The sequence below is a fragment of the Schistocerca serialis genome, chromosome 7, assembly GCF_023864345.2.
Source record: "Schistocerca serialis cubense isolate TAMUIC-IGC-003099 chromosome 7, iqSchSeri2.2, whole genome shotgun sequence".
Lineage (NCBI taxonomy): Eukaryota > Metazoa > Arthropoda > Insecta > Orthoptera > Acrididae > Schistocerca > Schistocerca serialis.
In genome coordinates this window covers 324,341,036-324,363,182 of record NC_064644.1, presented here as the reverse complement: position 1 = coordinate 324,363,182, position 22,147 = coordinate 324,341,036, and the positions used below count along the sequence as shown (strand labels likewise).

Sequence of the window (22,147 nt, the reverse complement as noted above, 5' to 3'; positions counted from 1 at the left end):
GCCATGGAAAATGAAAACCTGTCACATAATCTCCAATCAGACAGACCACATTTTACACAAATGGTTTGTGAATTGTCACAAGTGCCAGATTGGGGCTGGAAAAACCTTCATGAGTGCTAGAACTGGAGACAAACAACTCTAAACTGAGCACATGGCTAGGGATTACCAAGACTAAGATTTATCATCCAGTCTTTACTAGAGAATACAATAACATGTACCAGTTACCTTGATATGCTTCAGCTTTCCCTGGAACGGCAAATGGGGTGGTGTATTCTGAATTCCATTGCGTACTCATTTTGCATTCACTGCTTCAGATTTCCTCGAGCTTGTGTTTCCTGGATGATGGATCAGTAGAATCATCATGTACATGGGCTGCAATGTCACCTGACCACAACCCTTAGACTTCTTTGCATGTGCTTACATCAAGTCCCTTGCATAAAGGCACAGCCGGTTTGAGAACATTTCTCCACCCAAGCAACTTATCATTTTCTCCCCCATCTCCCTCCTCCCTCACACAATTTCACCTGTGACAGTTTTTGCTACAATTGTGATACCACCTTCACACAAAACTTGCACTTCGTCACCTGTGGCACTCCTCTCAGCTTGAAGCCCCAAGTGGAGGCTTGTGTCTTTTGGGCCTTATGTACAGCGTTAAAATCAGTGCCCTGCATTAGCTGTGTTACCGGACTGTGGAGGCAGTTTACAGCATCACTCCTGATCAAGTACAGAATGTGTTCCACTGTGGAAAGGTGGTATGTGTGTTGACATGGACAGTGGCCACATTGATCTTTAATGATTTCTAATGCCTCACATGTATAGATATGTGTTCTCTATATCATGTGTTTCACGAAACTGAATTTTTAGTTTTGGAACACTATATGTATATTACCATTGGCTGTCATGATGATGGTCAGCCGTATAACAATTTTCATATGATTCACCTTGCAGACCAATAAACTCGCATACAAGTGGAAATAACATTTTATCAACACATGATAATAGTTCCACAAAAATGACAATTTATGTAATTTGTTGATTACTTAGCATGTCATCAAAAAATTGCTGACTGACACAAAACATTACATGATAAATGTTGCATGCTATGGTCTTTTATACAATGGTATCTGTACCTGATGGCTGCTAGATGTTGAGTGACTGTGACTTTGTGCACAATTCTTATTTAAAGGAGTGCAGAGTTAAAATTCAAAGACGATATATTTTAGAGTAGCTCTTCCTGGCTGTGTGTTGCTCTGGCTTAGTGTGGTTAAATGGAAACGAGAGGGAAGGTACGTTCCTAGTATGCATGGAGACTGTATACATGTTCTAATCTCCTTCTGCCCCCTTTTTCTGTCCTGTTCCTCCTCCCTCTTTCTCTTTGCCAATCACCTCCTCCCCCTCTCTCCATCTCCTCCTGTCCCATCTCTCTGTCCATCTCCTTCTTTCTGCTTTCTATGTCCATTTACTCCCACACCTCTACCTATCTCCTCCTCACCCTCTCTGACTATGAACCTTGTTTTGTTTATTGTTTATTATTGCACATTCAGATTTTCTAATAGTATTCTAATCACAAGCCATAAATTCACCTGGCCTGTTAGCTAATAACAAAGTAAATTTGTCATGTACGTTTTCATATTTTTGGTAACCCCTTTACATATTACACATTTATTTATATATTACATGTCTTTAAGAATAAACATGTGTATTCCAATGTAGCATTGTGCCAAAATTTTGAAGCAATCAGTAAAAAACTTTCAGAGATTAACGACTTTGAACTAATGAACATTTACATTTTTATTTATATAGACGGATCATAAAAGACTGGAAAAGCATAGAATATAGATACACATTAGGCAAAGACATTATGATTCTATTTTATGAGGAGGATGGTTTTCCAAAATACTGTCAAGAAAATTGAAATATTTCAGAAACTAACATGTTTTTCTAGGAATGTTATACATTTTTGAGAACATAAAAATTAGGACTACAAGACAACAAGTGAACAATAAATTTTAAATATGTTTTCAAATAAAATATTTGTCAATAAACTATTTATACTGTTATTATCAGCAGCTTGTGAGTTATACACCACATAATGAGGTTTTGAAAAACATAGCTTGGTTCTGAATTTGGAGATTTCATTTCATATACTTCCAGTACAGGTATAGCGTATGGTACAGAGCTGAGGCGAAAAATGTTACCATTTGTGTTACGAGTGGGATTATAGTAAGTGGAGGTATTTAAACCTTCTGTTTTTGAACACTGAAATTAACCAACAGTGTTAAAAGGTCTCCACTTCCACCGTCAGCAATTACGAAATGAGTAGCTGAATTCAATTTTGGGTGTACTCGTCTTGACGGTCATTCACGAGAAGTATATCATGGACCAGCAACTACATGTACCATCAGGAAACTGTACAATACAGTACTGTATTAAAGACACATGAAATGGCTGTAGCAGTTGTTATAACACAATGGGTAGGGCACGTTTTGTGTGGAGACAGAACAGTGAGGAACCAGCTGCCTCAATTCTCATTCTGCTTTCCTGAACAAAAATTTTTGTATGCAAAGATATTTACACTTTTTTATGCTGAAAGAGGCAGTGCCAGAGAGAAAGAGAGAGAGAGAGAGAGAGAGAGAGAGAGAGAGAGAGAGAGAGAGAGAGAGAGAAATGAAACATGCAAATGGGTTGAGGCCATACATAGGCTTGGGGAGTCTGGACCCTGCCAGACCGGTGAACTTTAATATGTAGGTATAGGGGAGGATGAATTTTGAATCGAAATTTTAGGCTTATGGGAATAAGGGAAACATCAACTGGGCTCATCAGAATATTTGAGCTGCCAAGGTATAGTAGAGACAGTAGCAGCAGGAAAGAAAGGCAAGAGAAGACAGTGTAGGCAAGAGAAGACAGTGTAAGCAAGAGAGGAGATAGGAGCAGTGAGATATACTGGAAATCAATGGCGGAAAAAGGGGAGAGAGACATAAAAAACGGCAGTGAGAGGGTCCTGATTTTAACTTATCCCTAAAACTATAATCATAACAATAATTTCCTTTTTTTAATGTTTTCTATCATTCCTTAGATGCTTCTATATTCTTGGGACCACCACCAACAAGATCACAGATCATAAGTAGAAATGAGTACTAGTTTAACTTCATGTAATTTTTGCTACAGTAAGTTGTTTCTAATGTAAAAGACAGAAAATTAAAAAAAAAATCTGTAATGTAATAACAAATTTGCAGTTATACACAGAAACAAATCATCATGTATTGCAGGCAACTCAAGACACTTTACAAATAAAAAGAGCAAAATGCATTTGGCACCATATGAACAGCCTTTCATTTAGTTACATAAAATGAACCAAATCCCAAGAATTTTTATTGTTTACCATATTTTCAGCCTTCATCAAAACCACTATCACATTCCTCTTGAATCATAATACCTCATACATTTCTATACATATCATTTAAACATGGGGAAAACTGGTATGTTAGTACTGTAAGGAAAATGACATACAACAGAAAGAACTACTGTGATACACAAAGACAAATCTGTTTTCAAACATATTTAATGACATATGTATGTTAATAACAAGTAAATAATTTCAAGAGGAAATTAACAACTACTCTAATTTTTTCTTCAATATATCTGCCATAGTAAGCACAGCCATCAGTATATTTAAACCACTGACCTAGTTTTTAATCACTGAAGAATAATTAAAGTATGTACAATAGATTTACGAGTATATCCCTGACTTGCATTTTTCAAACAGGGAATAAATAATTCATCAGCAGAAACATTTGCTGAAGCATATATGCAAATTTCCGCAGTTTATATAACATTTACACTTTGAATTTCCAAAAAAATATGACAGTTTTCTTTGCTTTCAAGACTCTCTACATACAAATCTTATTTCAACAACAACTGAAACTATTAATAAATATACAATTATAAACATATACTAGTTTTCACCTCAGTCATTAAGAATACTCTGCTTCTCTTAGAAGACTCTTTTATAGCTTACAAATGGAATGGAAAAATAAGGAATAACTGTGACCATCTCAAAACACAAAGTATTTTGTTGTTCACAATAATCATGTATTAAATTGGTAATTTCAGTGAGAACCATATAATCCCTTGATTCACAACTGTTACACCATTGTGACCTTGAACATTACATTGTGTAGTTTTCTTCTGCACATATCAAGTATACCACGGGCCAGATTACTTTCTCCAATAATGTATCACATGAATTCAGCAACTATCGCACTTTGCAAGTGCCATGTTGTGCCGTCACATGGCTCCTGGAACCAGCAAAATGTTGGAAGAACGCAACACCTGTACTCCTCCGTGCAGGACGCAGACCCGTGGAAACCCACACTGAACCAACATGTGTCCAAACTGCAGAGAAAACCTTTATCAGTTACATTTGATGTAAATGGTACACAATGTAAAGAAACAATGAGTAAACTACAATTTAACTGCCTGATTTACAGTAGAAATATCTTTCAGGATTTCAAAGTAACAGCTACTGCCATGTAATTTTCAGCAGTGTTACTAGAAATGTCAATTAAAAATACAATGATCAAGAACATAATTTTAAAATCACAAAAGGAAATGAAGTTCATAGTTACACCATGTAAACTGAGTTACATCACCTTTATTATTCATTAATTATACACAACATTTAACACAGCAAATATCATACGCCATGTTTTTTATCACTAGTCAAATACTTCCCAAGTGCCTAGTACTGCATGATGTGTAAGCTGAAATGCGTGCAGATCACAACAACGAATCTTTTGGAACTGCACACGCAGTGTATAAAACCACTGGTACTTCATTTACTTGTTTATGCTAGAGTTGCTGAAATCCATTTTAAATGTTTCATATTTTTTAAGCTTTCCAATCGATTTTCACTGATTTTATTGTCACCTGAAACAGCATTGTCAATGATACACACTTTTCTTTTCTACATAATTATGATGACGTGCGCTGTGTTCATGTTTGATCAGTGTGAAGTCACATAGTAGCTTGGCTTGTCCTTAACCAACCACTTTTTTCCAATTTATGATCGCACCAACCAGTTTTCACCATTGGCAGATGGTATTTCTGGCATAAGTTATGGTGTATAATTTGCACCACATCATGCCTTTGGTTTTAATTCATGTGTGTGATATATTGCACAGCTAGTTTCACAAGCTTCCTTACAAAGTTTGCACTTGGGTCTACTACTGATTTCTCAATTCTGGCTTTTGTACCACTCATTTTGATGGCTTGCTACTGACAGCCATATTTGGTTTTGTTTTGTATTTCAAGGGTACATTGGTTAGGCCAGACCAAGTCTTTTTATTGTCTGCTTTGTTTTGCCTGGATCTATAAAAATGGTACTGTCCACCAGCTGTCAATGTGAGTTTGCAGTACCAAATCTTCATTTATTACACTTGCAGAAACTCCAAGGTGTTGACTGCCATCAGATCAATTTCCTCACTTTCTGTCACATAGGCTACTAGTGCATGATTTTCTTCTCCCACTGTCTGCCTAAAATGCAGAAGTCCTTTGCCACTTGATTTTTAGGGTAAATACAATCTGTACACATTACCCAGAGGATTTAATAAATAGGGCAAGACGAGTGGCGAGGGGGGGGCAGAGTTGGGGGGAGTGGGGGTGCGGGGGGGGGGGGGGGGGGGGGGGGGGGGGGGGAGAGTGGGGGGTGCGGGGGAGAGTGGGGGGTGCGGGGGAGAGTGGGGGGTGCGGGGGAGAGTGGGGGGTGCGGGGGAGAGTGGGGGGTGCGGGGGAGAGTGGGGGGTGCGGGGGAGAGTGGGGGGTGCGGGGGAGAGTGGGGGGTGCGGGGGAGAGTGGGGGGTGCGGGGGAGAGTGGGGGGTGCGGGGGAGAGTGGGGGGTGGGGGGAGAGTGGGGGGGTGCGGGGGAGAGTGGGGGGTGCGGGGGAGAGTGGGGGGTGCGGGGGAGAGTGGGGGGTGCGGGGGAGAGTGGGGGGTGCGGGGGAGAGTGGGGGGTGCGGGGGAGAGTGGGGGGTGCGGGGGAGAGTGGGGGTTGCGGGGGAGAGTGGGGGGTGCGGGGGAGAGTGGGGGGTGCGGGGGAGAGTGGGGGGTGCAGGGGAGAGTGCGGGGGAGAGGGGGGGCGTGAGTGCGGGGGAGAGGGGGGTGCGGGGGAGAGGTGGGGTGCGGGGGAGAGTGGCGGTGCGGGGGAGAGGTGGGGTGCGGGGGAGAGGGGGGGTGTGCGGGGGAGAGGGGGGGTGTGCGGGGGAGAGGGGGGGGGTGCGGGGGAGAGGGGGGGGGGGGGTGCGGGGGAGAGGGGGGGTGCGGTAGAGAGGTGGGGGGGAGATGTGGGGGTGCAGGTGAGATGGGGGGCGGTGCGGGGGAGATGGGGGGGGTGCGGGGGAGAGGGAGAGTGCGGGGGAGAGGGAGGGTGCGGGGGAAAGGTTTTTTTTTTTTGTGGTTTTAGGGCGCACAACTTCAATGGTCGTTAGCGCCCAGACTACGTTAGGAATGCATCGCGAGGCACAAGTTTAAAACAGCAACTAAAAGGGAAAACAGGATAAAAGACAGATTGACAGGCACAGGATTAAAAAAACGGCATAGTCAAATGTCCTTAGACAGGTTTGTCAAGTTGATAAAACGAAGAACGTGAGCAGCTGCGCCTGGGTCATCCGCTAAAATGGCATCTAGAGTACATGGCAGGCCAAGATCAATACGCAGTGTATTAAAATCAGGACAGGATGTTAAAATGTGGCGGACCGTCAGCAATTGCCCACATGGGCAGAACGGCGCTGGCACAGCCGTCAGCAGATGACGATGGCTGAACCGGCAGTGTCCAATTTGTAACTGGGCCAAAACGACCTCCTCCCGCCAAGAAGGGCATGAGGAGGACGTCCAAGCCGCAGGAAGAGGTTTCAAGGCCCGAAGCTTGTTGTCCGTAAGTGCAGCCCTATCGGCATGCCACAGCGATAAAATGCGCCGACAAATGACCCTGCTACAATCTGATGAAGGGACACAACAAGAAGCTGTCCGAGGCTGGAGGACCGCAGCCTTGGCCGCAGCATCTGCAGCTTCATTCCCAGGGATACCGACATGGCCAGGAACCCATATAAAGCTAACCGGAGAACCGTCGTCCACCAGCTGCTGAAGAGAGCATTGGATCCGGTGCGCGAAAGGGTGAACCAGATACGGATCACTGAGGCTCTGGATGGTGCTCAGGGAATCGGAGCAGATGACATAAGCAGAATGTCGGTGGCGGCAGATGTAAAGAACAGCCTGGTAGAGGGCAAAGAGCTCAGCTGTGAAGACCGAACAATGGCCATGGAGCCGGTACTTGAAACTTTGTGCCCCGACAATAAAAGAACACCCGACCCCGTCATTGGTCTTAGAGCCATCTGTATAAATGAAGGTCATATTAATGAACTTCGAACGAAGTTCGACAAAACGGGAGGGGGGGGGGGAGAGAGAGAGAGAGAGAGGGAGGGAGAGAGAGGGGGGGGGGGTGCGGGGAGAGGAGGGGTTGCGGGGAGAGGGGGGTGTGGGGAGAGGGGGCAGGGTGCGGGGAGAGGGGGGGTGCGGGGAGAGGGGGTGTGTGGCGAGAGGGGGTGTGTGGCGAGAGGGGGTGTGTGGCGAGAGGGGGGGTGCGGGGAGAGGGGGGGTGCGGGGAGAGGGGGGGTGCGGGGAGAGGGGGGGTGCGGGGAGAGGGGGGGTGCGGGGAGAGGGGGGGTGCGGGGAGAGGGGGGGTGCGGGGAGAGGGGGGGTGCGGGGAGAGGGGGTGTGCGGGGAGAGGGGGGGTGTGGGGAGAGGGGGGGTGCGGGGAGAGGGGGGGTGCGGTGAGAGGGGGGGTGCGGGGAGAGGGGGGGTGCGGGGAGAGGGGGGGTGCGGGGAGAGGGGGGGGTGCGGGGAGAGGGGGGGGTGCGGGGAGAGGGGGGGGGGTGCGGGGAGAGGGGGGGGGTGCGGGGAGAGGGGGGGTGCGGGGAGAGGGGGGGGTGCGGGGAGAGGGGGGGGTGCGGGGAGAGGGGGGGGGGGTGCGGGGAGAGTGTGGGGGTGCGGGGAGAGGGGGGGGGTGCGGGGAGAGGGGGGGGGGGGTGCGGGGAGAGGGGGGCTGTGGGGGAGAGTCACATTGCAAGATTTCTCACTCAGTGTTGATAAATTTACACTTCTCGTTCCCAACAGAAAGTTCTACCTTTCAATACTGCACCACATTTTCTGTGAAATTCATTATTTGTCACTGATTATAATGGGTTCCAGGCATTTCATGATTGAAGTCAGGACCCTTTTCTGTAGTTGATCCACATCAAACACTGATTAGCTTTCCATCTCTTTATGGTCTCCATACACAAACTTCAATCTGAAGCTGGTCTTACACAGAACAGTTACTTCATTAATTGTCATTGTTGCCGCACTGATATGATATCATTTTCCTTTGAGTAATCATGAATTTTATAAGCATCTCTGGAACTTGAACATATTGTGTTATTGGCCTGTAAATCACTGTTCCTTTTTCCTTTTGCTCCATCCTCCTGTTCAGTATGCTTTCCCGTTGTTAGCCATTCACTAATTTTTCATGTCTACGGTATATTGTTGCGAAGTTCAGCCATTCCTGCATGCAGGCTGGTCACTGCTAAGGGATGCACAGTTCTTAACTATCTTTATTCTTTTTCTGATAATTTCAAGTGTGACTTTCAACCTGTTACATTTTATTTTTGAAAAATTTCATTTCAAAAATCTAATTTACTTTATTATTGTTATTATTATTACTTTATTATTATTATTATTATTATTATTATTAGTGGCAGTAGTAGTAGTAGTAGTAGTAGTAGTAGCAGTAGTAGTAGTAATAGTTGCTCAGCAACTTATGTTCTATAGAAACTTATACCTGAGAAGCATTTGGTCCACGTGATCCAACCACTGTAATAACCTTGCCTTTGTGACTATGAAGAATACTGTTCTCAGGCCCTGGAGGTAACTGATTTTCTGATAAATTTACAGTTGAAAATGGAATATTGATACTTGATGGAATTGCACCTCGGTTGTATCTAAATGCAAATTAAGGAGAGACAACAAAAATAACTGACTATAAGCCGAGAATTAAAATGTTACTGCGATGTAAAGCAAAGAAATTTTGTTTGCATTCTCGTTTCAGTTACTAAAAGTAAAACTGAATTACCTTCTAAGGTCTGGATTAAACAGTCCACAGGTGTACTGCCGATCCATAGTGTCCAACGGGCGCAATACTACTGTGATCAGACGTGTCACCATCATGAGGTGCCCTCATGAACTGAACTCCTGAGGGTGTTTGGCTGACTTACATCCCCTTCCACTGCAAGCCGTTCCCTCCATGGTCCACGCCCAAGTGTGTGCATCAGCAGTTGTGGAGATACTTGTGTCTCTGGTAGTGCTGATGTAGGTGTTCCGTCTGCCCTCATCATCAGGTTGTGTTTGCTGAGTGTCTATTTAAATAGACACGCTGCTGGCTCCCAAGACATGCTGAGATTATAGTTGCACTCCTGATCGATAAGATTATCCCTGGTACAAATTTTGACGGCTTCTTTAATGATACTGTCCCAATATTTGGAAGTCTGTAATAAAACCCTGGTACATTCTTAATCAATAGCATCATTCTCTGACACAGTGCTCCATGACCTCCAACTTGTTGGGGTGCTGCTGGTGTTCTTGGCATTGATCTTCAATGGTATGCATTGTTTGTCCAATACATGACTGTCATTGTTAGGGATGGCCACACTCTCAATCTCCAATACTACCGCAACTTTTTGCTGTACACTTTGTTGAAAACATAAGGCACTGCCTGATAATGCAATAATACTCCACATTAATGCTACAGTCCACACTGCAGGCATCATCAGCAATTTTGTATAGCAGTGGGGTGGGAAATCCTCCCCCACCCACCCAATTCAGCAGACCTCAATTCATGTGGCTTTGACCTCATTACTCAACTGAAGAATCCAATGTATGGGAGATGCTTTGCAAACAGGGTGGATATCCTCACTGCATTTCAGTGACAAGTGGCACATATTGATGGCAGTGCCAATGGCATTCATCACCATCCTCTTCGTTGGCAATGCTGGTGGATGCACTGGAAGACTATTTTGAAGGACAGTAGTTGATTCTGCACTCATTTTGTTCCATTTGTACTCATGCACAACAAATTTAGAGAGTTCCAATGTGTGTGTTTCATTTCAAACTTTGCCATTACCCCCTGTAATGGAAGCCTATTTTATGATGGCATTCAGATACACACAGCCTTACCGGTTAAATGCACATCCTGAAATTCCTGTGTTGTTGCATTATTGCAAGATATACCATAATTGTCATGACTCAAGGAATGACCCTCATATATGACCCACTGGCACAGAATCTGATATACCCTGGCCTTCCATGAACCGAGGTCAACTTTGACATTCCCAAATGATGCCAGTGTTTTATTTTTGGGAGGTGGGGGGGGGGGGGGGGGGGGGGCAAAAGACAGTTCTTATGTGGTGCTTTTTCAGTATGCATCTGATTTTTCGCAGTAGTAAGCCAGTGTAAGGTATAAAAACTATGGTTACCTCCTCTTCTGTCATTTCCTCTGACTCCACAGGTTGTACTGTAGTGGTGGGGCAAAGACCGTGTTTAATCTGGCATTCTGATGTTCAATAAAATTTTTCTGGGTTTGTGACTTCATTGTCAATATATATAAAACTACCGATATTTCAGTCCCTGTTGCAAGCGACCTTTTTCAGAATGAGAAAACTTTGCTTCTTATATATCTGCAGACATGGCTGTTATCTAATTCTGATGGGCTGTTTAGGATGAAGGGGAGGGATGTTAGAAGTCTTTTTTGGTGTTTTTATTTTTTATTTTTTTTTTCATTGGTGGAAACCTGAGGTTTTGATTGGTGTTTGCATTACTGCTTGTAATTGCTGAAAACCGGCGAATGGAAAACCAGGCGGCATCTGTGACGCGGTGTTGTTTTCCTCGACATGGAAGTTTACAGAAAGCCTGATGGGCCGTAGTGTGTATGGGAAGCCAACCAGTACTGACAGGAACCTGCATGCCTCCTCACATCATCTCCCTATGCAGAAGAAATCCACCCTGCATACTTTAACCAAGAGGGCTCACAGGATCAGCGATGAACACCTAAAGGGTGAACTAGCAAACCTCAAGTCCACTTTTTGTGCCAATGGTTATGGAATGAAAAGAATAGATAAAGCTACGGTGGCAATGAATAAGGGCAATAGAGGAGAGCAAAAGAAACACAAAACATCACTGTTACCTTATGTTCACAGTGTCACTGAATGGGTGGAAAAAATTCTCTGCCGATCGGGCATCAACCGATTTTTTGAAGCAGCAACAGAATAAAAGATGTTCTTCACAAAACAAAAGATACAATTGACAAAATACATGCTGCTGGGGTTTACAAAATCAGATATGAATGTGCATTAGCATATGTAGGCGAGACAGGGTGACCAATCACCACATGGATATCTGAAAACAAAAGATATATCCTACTAAGACAGAACACCAAGTCAGCAGTGGCAGAACACCGGCATGAGTGCGGCAAACAGATTGATTTTGGTGAAGCTCGCATACTGGCGAAACAGCCTCTTACTTTCAGGAGAAAAATTACAGAGGCAATAGAAATAGCCAAGCAACCGGCCCACATGAACAGAGAAGATGGCTACCAACTTCCGACATCTTGGCTGCTAGCAATAACAGCACTAAGGAACGATAGTTCATTTGAAGCAACACATACAGCCACACAGGAGACTGCAGTGGTCACAGATACGTAGATGCTAGAAAGCAGGAAAACAATGCCATGTCACAGCTGCTGCTTGGTTTTCCATTCGCCGCTTTTCACCAATTACAAGCAGTAATGCAAACATCAATTGAAACGTCGGGTTTCCACCAATGAAATCAAATAATAAAAACACCAACAGAGACTTCTAACATCCCTCCGCTTCATCCTAAACAGCCTATCAGAATTAGATAACAGCCTTGTCTGTAGGTATAGCAGAAGCAAAGTTTTCTCATTCAGCAGTAAACAAAAACACCCTGAAGAAAATCACTTGCAACATGGACCGAAACAATGGTAGTTTTATATATATTGACAATGTGGTCACAAACTCGGAAAAATTTTTATTGAATGTGACAATGGCCATGGAAGCCTACGTTTACAGTTCTGATGTGTCACAGTTCCTGGGGCAGACATTCTACGTCTGAGATGGTCTGTGCCCCATGTACTAGTGTTTTTAGTACCCCATTCCTTTGTGCATGTTGGTGGCAACTATCTCTGTGCAAACACATATCAGTGTGTGTTTTCTTCTGATACACACCTTAAGCCAGTGTGCCATCATCTCTTCTCTTGATCATAACTTCCAGGAATTGTAGTCTTCCTTCTCCTTCGGTCTCCATAGTGAATTTGAGGATCGGCTGCAGAGAGTTCAGATGTACAAGGAAGTCAAGGAGTTTGTCCATTTTATTGGGCCAGCTGACAGAAGTGTCATCCACATAACACACAAAGCAGGTGGGTTTCCAGTTGGATAATGTCAGGGTCTCTTCCTCAAAGTGCTCTACACACAGATTCGCAACCACTGGCAAGAGTCAACTGCCCATTGCAACTCCCTCCATTTGCTCCATTAAACAGAAAATACATGGATGTCAGGACATGCCTGAAAAGGTTGCAGGTCTTCTCATCAAATTTCTGATTGATAAATTCTAGTGATCCATGTTGAGACAACCTAGTAAATAACAAACCAACATCAAAACTTGCTCTGACATCGGAGTTCTTCAGCCTGAAGTTATTGAAGCATTTTACAAAACCAACAGAATTGTGGATATGATGTGGGCATTTACTCACATAGGGACTTAGTATCTCTATCTGCCAGCAAATATGTAGGAGCTCTGACGTTGGCGACAATGGGATACAGTGACCTCCAATCTTTGTGAACCTTGGGGAGTCTGTGAAGCCTTGGCAATACTGGTCCTTGTGCTGCTAGTTTTTAATGACACCCTCTAGTAACTCTGATTTCTTGAGAAGCACCCGGGTCTTCGTCTCACCCTTCTTGATGGGGCCAGGTTGATCTTCCTGTAGGCATCATCATTTACAAGGCCCTACATATTCTTGGTGTGGTCCTTATGGAAGAGAAAAGCCTTTATGCTATTTACCGGCATGCTATCAGGCAAAATCAGGTGTACATTGAAAAAGCACCGCATAACAATGGCCTTTTGCCTCCCCAATAAAACACGTGCATTATTGGGATATCAAAGATGACGTAGCTTGTGAAAGGCTAGGGTATATCAGATTCTGTGCATGTAGCAAAACATATACTGGGCAAACTGTGCACATCATTGAAAATCGATGCCAAGAACACCAGCAGCATGCTCGACCAATGTATTCCAACAAGCCGGCAGTCACAAGGCATTGTTTGTCCGAGAATCATGCTATGGATTATGAATGTACCACAATTTTAGTGTGGACTTCAAAATACTGAAACAGTATCAATACAGAAGCCACTGAAATTCTCACAATGGACAATCTTATAAATCAGGATTGTGGCTATAATCTCAGCAAGGCTTGGGAACCCACACTGAGTCTAATTAATAAGATGCGCAGCAAACACAATGATGGGGCGACCAGGGTAGACAGACCAGCTATATCAACACCACCACACATGCCAACGTAAGCATCTTCACAACTGCCGACATGCATTCTCGAGCAATGACCACAGAGGGAAAATCTTGTAATGGGAGAGGATATAAGTCAGCTGCATGCCCTCAGGAGTTCAGATCGCCAGCACACCTGATGATGCTGGCATGTCTGATTGCCAAAATACTGTGCCCATTGGACACTATGGACCAGCAGTACACCTGTACACTGTGCAATCAAACAATATGCCAGTTGAAATTGAAGAATCAATTCTTAAGACTTGCTCATAAATGAAATATTTGTTACAAAGAGCATAATATGCAATTTCATTATGCAATTCACATCTCTCATCATAAATGAGAGATATGAGATCTTAAATGCTTATCTACATTAGTCCCTCAAATTATGTAGTATTTAGCTCTTTTAGTGTGATAATATTCAAGTTTAGTTTTGCACAACAAACATAAAGAAAGAAAGGTAGACATAGATAAAAATGTGTGTGTGTGTGTGTGTGTGTGTGTGTGTGTGTGTGTGTGTGTGTGTGTGTGTGTGTGAACTATGTAGATGAATTTCTCTGCACTGTCACTCATGTGAACTAGTTGAGTAAAGAAGTTGAAACATATGAAGAGCCAGTTTTTGTTGTTTCATGGGATTCTTATTCTCACTCACTATTCCAGCTATGTTGCTCAGGTTGGCAAGTTCTTCGTCTCTTATTTTGTCTGATTATTACAATTCTGTCTGCAGAAGCATAGAATTTCATCTTTGCCCTGTTGTCCACCTTGTCCTCCATGTGTGTTTTATCCCTAATCTGGAACCTAAATAATCTGACGATGCTACCCTGAATCTCACCCTTGCCTTAGTATCAGCCAGTATACAAATTATAAGCTTTCTTGCAATGTCGTCTCAACCTCTGTTCTACTGTATCCTCACAAATCACAGCCTATCAATTGATTCATGCACTGTCTTTAAGTCTACAAAGCTTATTATGGTCTTCTTGCTTTTTGAAGATGGGTGTTGTACCAGTTGTCCTATCATTATGATCCATTCTACTTTCACCCTACTTTCCAGATGATGTTCCCCTCTTCAGCAGGAATTTTGACAACTTTGTAGCCCAAATCTAGAAGTGATATCCCTCTGCAGCTTTCTGCACCTCTCATCTATGTTTTTCCTGCATATTGATATTAAGACAGCATTCTTCCATTTTTGAGCAATGTCTTTATCCTTTATATCTGTTTAATAAGCTTTATTATTTTGTCAATCACCTTCCCATTTTATCATCTCAGCTGCTGTCCCGCCACCTTCGATCTCCTTGTTACTATAGCTTGTGGCAACTCATGGCTGCTTGCAAGGAATGATTCAATTTTATTAGTTTTTTTTTATTTTCACACACTGTTATATTGATATTTTCTGATAAACAGTTTTGATCATGTCGAATGATCATAGTCAGATCAATGTATTGCACAGTAAGACCATGAACTGTCTCGAAGTTTTTAAAAGACTTCAGTCTTGTGTATTACTCTGCAGCATAGGAAACACTTGAACAGTTAAACATGGCACAAAATTTATGTGTGATTTTTGACAGCACTAACTCTCCATGAAACTTCTGCCACAACTGGAGAAAGTATGTTCCTTGCAATATGCAGGATTTAAATAAGAAGGGGGGAGGGGAAAAAAAAGATGTAAATTGCTGTCATATGATGAATCTCTCAGTGTGAACTGGATAAATGCAATATTTTTCAATAAATCCCATTAACAATGGTTAGTTACTTGTTTTCCTTTTCTATAATTAATAAACTTTTATCGTTACACAGTCATTATCTCACAATGTTTATTTTCAACAAAATATCAGTTATCGAGGTGCCCATACTTTAATATAGTATCCAAACTATGGTGAAACATGACACTTTTCACATACGCAAATCATTCCCAGAGGTGAAAGAAGCAGAAAATGATAGAAAAATCCTAGCAGTGAATGAAGGTTGAATGTAGAAACCTTGGAGATGTAGTCTCACACCTAACCACTTAGCCACACTTGTCGCCACACCTGTCACAATAAAAGCCAAGAATTCAAAATTACATATGACGGAAACTAAACTCCCCCCCCCCCCCCCCCTGGATCTGTGACAAGCAGACAGATAAAAAAACTCTAATGTTTCACAGTAAGAAGGTGAGTTGTGTTGAAAAACAAATTCTTTTACTTACTGCAACACTAAGGGTAGCATTGTAGTTTGTATCGTCCTGGCAACTTCCATTTTGATTGCCCACACACCACACACTAAATAATGGTACCATACTGACATTATAAGCAGAGGAATTCATTTTTTGACACAACTCATGGTGATGGATTCAAGTTTTCTTATGTATCATCTTCTCAGAGATCCAGACCCCAACATCACGCTACAGAAACAAAGATGTAATTTCCATGTGCCCCATCTGAAGCTGAACCTGGAAAGACTGGAAAACTAGTTTATGGGAATTAACAAATATTCAACACACATCCATGGGTTCTAGAACATCGATAACGGATAAGCTTCAGCCACGTTATATATAGGCTATATTAGGAATGAAATACATTGCATCATAGGTGAAACAAATCAATTACTATGAAATACAATGACTGCTCAAAATTAAACTAAACAAACAACATATCTAGTAAAATAAACCCTCACCTCCAGGTGAATGATGGGTATTGTTTACAGAAATTAAGCATAGAAAACTACACTAAATTTTGTATCTACAGTCACTCAAATTGAAACTACTGTGAACATAACCAATGTTGTAAAAGTGTCTTAAAACCATGGTAGAATAATGGTATATAGGCTAATGATCACATTAAAAAAATCTACATCTATACCATGCAAGCCAGTGTCTAGCAGAGGGCACTTTGCATATCACAGTCACATCCTCCTTTTCTTGCTCCAGTCACATTTGGTTAGCGGGAAGAATGATGCTGATAAGGTTCTGCGTGTGTTCAGATCTCTCTAATTCTATCTCCTTGGTCTCTTTGCAAGGTATGTAGGAGGAAGCAATATACTGGTTGATCCTTCTATGAATGTACATTCTTGGTGTTTTAACAGTAGAGCATACTGTGATGTAGAATGCCTTTCTAGCAGCATCTGCCACTGGAGCTGACTGAGCGTCTCTGTGATACTTTCACTCTCACTAGATGATCCTTTACCTAAACACGCAACTCTTCTTTAGATATTCTCTATCAGTCCTATCTAACTCAGACTGAGGAACAATACTCAAGCATTGGCTGAAGGAGTGTTTTGCAGGCTACTTCCTTTGATGATGGACATTTCCTGAGGATTCTACATACAAAACTTTGTCTAGCATTTGCCTTAGCTGCGATTAATTTTATGTTGTTGTTACACTTTAAATTGCTCCTCGCACCTGCTCCTCCATATTTTATGGAAGTAACTACTTCTAGTGATTGTTCTGCAGTCATGTAATCATACAATGAAGGGGCTATCTACGTATTCGCAGTACGTTATATTTTCCTATATTGAGGGTCAACTGCCACACACTGCACCAAGCGTCAGTGCTCTGCAGTTCTTCCTGCTTTTCACTACTATTTTGCTACAGTTGTGACTTCTCTGTATGCAACAGCACAATCCATGAAAAGCCTTATGGAATCTTCTCACGTGGTCCACTAGGTCATTTACATATAGTGTTTTTCTAAAAGAATGACCCAATTTTGGACAGTAATAATTACAAAACTTAGGGCATGTTGGTGAGCAAAAGTGTTGTTTGAATAGGTGTGGCCTGGAGTTTCAGAAAATCGCCATTGGATGTCAATCAATGTGTCTTCTCAGTTTACAATCAGTCAGAAGAACGATGGCATCCGCTCAACAAAAGGCATATTGTATGCTGCATTTTACAAAGAGTTAGTCAATGATTTTGATCCAGTGTGTTTGCCATCAGCATTCTGGCATTGATCTGCCTGCACACAAAAACATTCATCATTGGTATTGCCAATTTGAAGAGAGAGGATGTTTGCACAAAGGTAAAAGTCAAGGACAACCTCACACTTCAGATGATATGCTGGAAAGAATTCGGCAAACATTTGAGCGAAGTCCACAGAAGTCTACTCATCACACAAGTAGAGTACTGGCAATGCCTCATACAACTGTCTGGCAAGTGTTAAGGCATCGTTTGATCTATAAACCATACAGGCTAAAATTAGTGTAAGTTCTTCGGGTTAGTGTTAATAAAAGGAAACAGGTTGACTTCAGCAATGCTCTGCTAGAGAACATTTAAGATGATACCATAGTTAATTTCCAGTGATGAAGCAACATTTCACATTAGTAGTAAAGTAAACTGACGTAATGTGGACTCCAGAACCCTCCTGACATAACTAAGAACGAAAGACACTCATCTAAAGATGGAAAAGTGTGCAATCCTTTTTTGAGGAAAACACAGCAACTAGAATGCAGGGGGAATTTAAAGCAGACTGAGGTGGCAGTGAGAATTTGGATCAAGGAGGGAGGCATGCCAGGGTAATCCATGCAGTTGAGTGAACTGCTATGCCAAGATGGCTTAGGGATAATGCACCTGCCCAGTAAGAAGGAGACCGGGGGTTCAATCCCAGGACTTTGTACAAATTTTCACTTTCCACTTCAGACTACATATATAAAACTGTATCTTCAAATGCTGCAGAATTGGCTTTTATCCACAACTGCAGGAGAACTCTGATGACTTCATTTTCCAACAGGATGGAGCTCAACCACACTGGCACAACAACATACATCAGTTTTTCAATGACACACTGCCTCAATACTGGACAGGGCATATGGGATCCTAAGAGACTGCCCTGCATTCTTGGCCTCCAAGATCACCAGACATGATCTCGTGCAATTATTTATTTATTTATTTTGGTGCGTATGTCAAGGAAGGAGTGTTTATCTCCCCTTTAGCCTCGTGACACAGAATAGGCGAAGAACAGAGTAACAGCTGTCATAACTTCTGTAAAAGCACATACACTGCATAAAGTTTATGACAAATTTAGCTATAGTCTAGATGTTGTTCATGCTGCTGCTGGTGGACACACAAAGCATTTGTAATACCAAAGCTAAAACTTAAAGATTTTTTTGAGTATTTAGCAATTTACCTCGTGTTTGTAGTATCAAGTTACACTTTTCAAAACACCCTATCTATTGTGAAAAGTAGAAGTCCTATAACTGTTCCCTAGGGCACACCAGAAGTCAATTTTATGGCTAAAGACTTCAATCTGTTCAGAATAATATGAAGTATTCTGTTTTCCAGAAACTTTTCAACCCAATCCACAGTTCATCTGATTTTTCATATGCTCATATTTTGTTCATTAAGTGGCAGTGCGGAATTGTATCAAACACCTTCTAGAGTCAAGGATCATGGCATCTACTTGCTTGCCTGTATTCTGGGTCTCATGGACAAAGAGAGCTGGGTTTCGCACGATTGTTGTTTCCAGAACCCATGGTTATTCCTAGAGAGGAGATTTTTGGTCTCGAAAAATGTCAATGTGTGAACATAAAACATGTTCAAAAATCCTAAAAAAAGACCTGTATCAGAGATGTAGACCTACAGTTTTGTGCATCTGTTCAATGATCCTTCTTAAAAAGAATGATGACCTGTGCTTTTTAAAATCATCAGGAACGTTTCACAACTTCAAAGACCTGTGGTACACTGCCGTTAGCAGAAAGGCAGATTCTTTCCCATACTCTGTGAAGAATCGAAATGGTATCCCATCAGGTTCGGGGCATTCCTTCTGTTGAGCAATTCCAGCTGCTTTTCTATCCATTGGGCACTTATTTTGAGACCTGTCATTTTGTTCTTTATGTGACAATTTAAAGGAGGAACTACAGTACAATTTTTCTCTGTGAAACATTTTTGGACAAAGACGTTTAGCATTTTGGCCTTTCTGTATCATCCTCCATTTCAATGCCATTACCGTCACAGAGTGTTTGGACAAATAACTTCAATCTGTTTACCAATTTAACGTAAGACAACAATTTCTTTGTATTTTCTGCCAAGCCAGTAGATAGAATTTTACTTTTGAATTCATTGAACACTTGATGTTTAGCCCTAATTACATTAACTTTGGGTTCATTTAGTTTTCGTTTGTCTGTGAGGCTTTGGCTACACTTAAATTTGCAATGGCACTCTCTTTGCTTTTGCAGCAGCATTCTAACATGGTTGTCACACCACAGTGGGTCTTCAGAATGAGATTTTCACTCTGCAGTGGAGTGTGTGCTGATATGAAACTTCCTGGCAGATTTAATCTGCCAGGAAGTTTCATATCAGCGCACACTCCGCTGCAGAGTGAAAATCTCATTCTGGAAACATCCCCCAGGCTGTGGCTAAGCCATGTCTCCGCAATATCCTTTCTTTCAGGAGTGCTGGTTCTGCAAGGTTCGCAGGAGAGCTTCTGTAAAGTTTGGAAGGTAGGAGACGAGGTACTGGCAGAAGTAAAGCTGTGAGTACCGGACGTGAGTCGTGCTTCGGTAGCTCAGATGGTAGAGCACTTGCCCGCGAAAGACAAAGGTCCCGAGTTCGAGTCTCGGTCGGGCACACAGTTTTAATCTGCCAGGAAGTTTCACAGTGGGTCTTTTCCATCACTTGCAATTTTGCCAGACACATACCTGGATGAAGCATATTGTATGATATTCTTGAACTTTTGTCCATTGATGCTTAGCATTGCCAGTGCAAAAGACAAAATTTTTGTGTTGACCTGTCAGGTAATCTGATATTTGTCAACTGTTGATCTTCCTACCTTTCTTTGTACCTTTTATAGCTGTATTCAGTGATGCTATAATGGCCTTATGATCACTAGAACAATATCATTCAAATCTTTGTCCCTACTACCTTTCCCCATCACTTGAGTCTCCCAGTCTATAGCTGACAATTTAAAATCTCCACCTAAATCTGCAACAAGACAGGGAAATGTACACGAAATATTCTTCAAATTTCCACTCAGATGTTCCACCACTACTGCTGGTAAGGCAAGGGGGTCTATAAATGCACCAGATGACCTGTAACACTTTTCTTCACCCAAATTATTTCACATTCTGTATCTTTGCTAATGTCACTTGATATTATCATTCTTTTTATTGCGATAAACACACCTCCATCATTGGGATTTAACCTATCTTTGGGAGACACTCCTTTAGGAGTTTGGAATTTCATTGCTATTGAAATTTGGTATCAAGCAGCTTTCTGGGAAGTGTTACCATTTATAAGTGAGACTAGTTCCTGGACCTCTATATATGTTCCTGCAGTGAAGTGCTACATATCAACATTTTTTCTCCAATCTCTTATCGCGAATACTACCCTGTCTAGACTATGAACATGTCTTTTTGGGCCTTTAGAGGAATTTCTCTATCCTACAGAACCCCTACCCTGGTAGCTGCTTCCTGAGTGTAGTGCATGCCTGACCTATTAAGGGTAGTCCTACATTTCTTCACCCTGTAGTGAAGGTCAGAAATCCACATTGCACATCATCACAGAACTGTCCAAGCCTCTAATTTAGGCCTTCCACTCGGGTCCATACCAGAGGGCTGTGATTGGTTCTGGGAATGATCTACAAAACAATAGCTCTGTTTCCACCCCGTAAGTGAGGATAGCTGTCTTCACTAGGTGTCATTCCTGCCAACATGAGCCGTGATTTGCAGCCAGGTGCACCAAGTAAGCTCAACAGCTGCCAGCAAAGCCTCCTCCATATCTTAGACAAGATGTCCTGTGAAGCAAACACAGTGGATACTGCTGTTCTTTTCCAACATGCACAGTATTTCTCTTAGGGTCTCCATCACATGCCTAACACTGGACCTCCTAATGACAGGCAATCCCACCCTCTGCACTTGCCTGCATTTCTCAGGAAGATTGACCACGGTCCCAACAGGTAAGGTATCCCATGCTGGCTTGTACATACTTTCAGCAGAGGGCAATACCTCATCCATGCAGCTGATATCAATTTTTGCCTTCTGCCCCGAGATTCGCAATTCTATCACCATCTGCAAATCATCAACAGACAAGTGTGACTATAGGCTCCAGAGGTGTCAATATCATTCACTTCAGATGCCCCAATGTCACTGCCGCTCAGGGCAGTACCATAAAGCTTGTCAACCATGGCCAACACAGCTTCCAGCTGTTTAAGGACTGTGGCCAATTCCCCCTTGCATTCACACACATCATTTGCAGTCCCTAACCATCTACGAGGGTGTGCTGAAAAGTAATGTCTCTGAATATTTTATGTGAAAACTATTAACATACTTTAAATAAAAACATCTTTATTCTTCACGTCCACATATTTGCAGCCACCTGCCACTAAGGGTTCTGATTTTTGCAGTGTATGACATGGCACCGTGTAACCTAACTATGTTTGTGAGTGAGAAGCCATTTCAAATTCAAAGAGTTTATCCATATATGGAATACTATCTCCTTCAGCATGACAATGCCAGACTGCACATGAGTGCTGTGACATCTGCAGCAATCCAATGCCTTGGGTTCACTGTTGTTGGCATCCTCCAT

At 42.4% G+C, this 22,147-nt stretch overlaps 1 protein-coding gene across 2 annotated transcripts in view; it reads right to left on the bottom strand.

Annotated features, from left to right (window-relative positions):
* Window positions 1–2,604: 2,604 nt before the first annotated feature.
* LOC126412575 (TBC domain-containing protein kinase-like protein) overlaps window positions 2,605–22,147 on the bottom strand; it is a 79,049-nt gene continuing 59,506 nt past the window's right edge. For both annotated transcript variants that reach the window (XM_050082221.1, XM_050082222.1), the window contains exons 14-15: window positions 8,873–9,032; window positions 2,605–4,395 (exon numbers count right to left, since the gene is read on the bottom strand). In XM_050082221.1, the coding sequence (XP_049938178.1) occupies window positions 4,288–4,395; window positions 8,873–9,032 (268 nt within the window). In that variant the 3' untranslated portion in view covers window positions 2,605–4,287. The remainder of the gene's footprint in view (window positions 4,396–8,872; window positions 9,033–22,147) is intronic.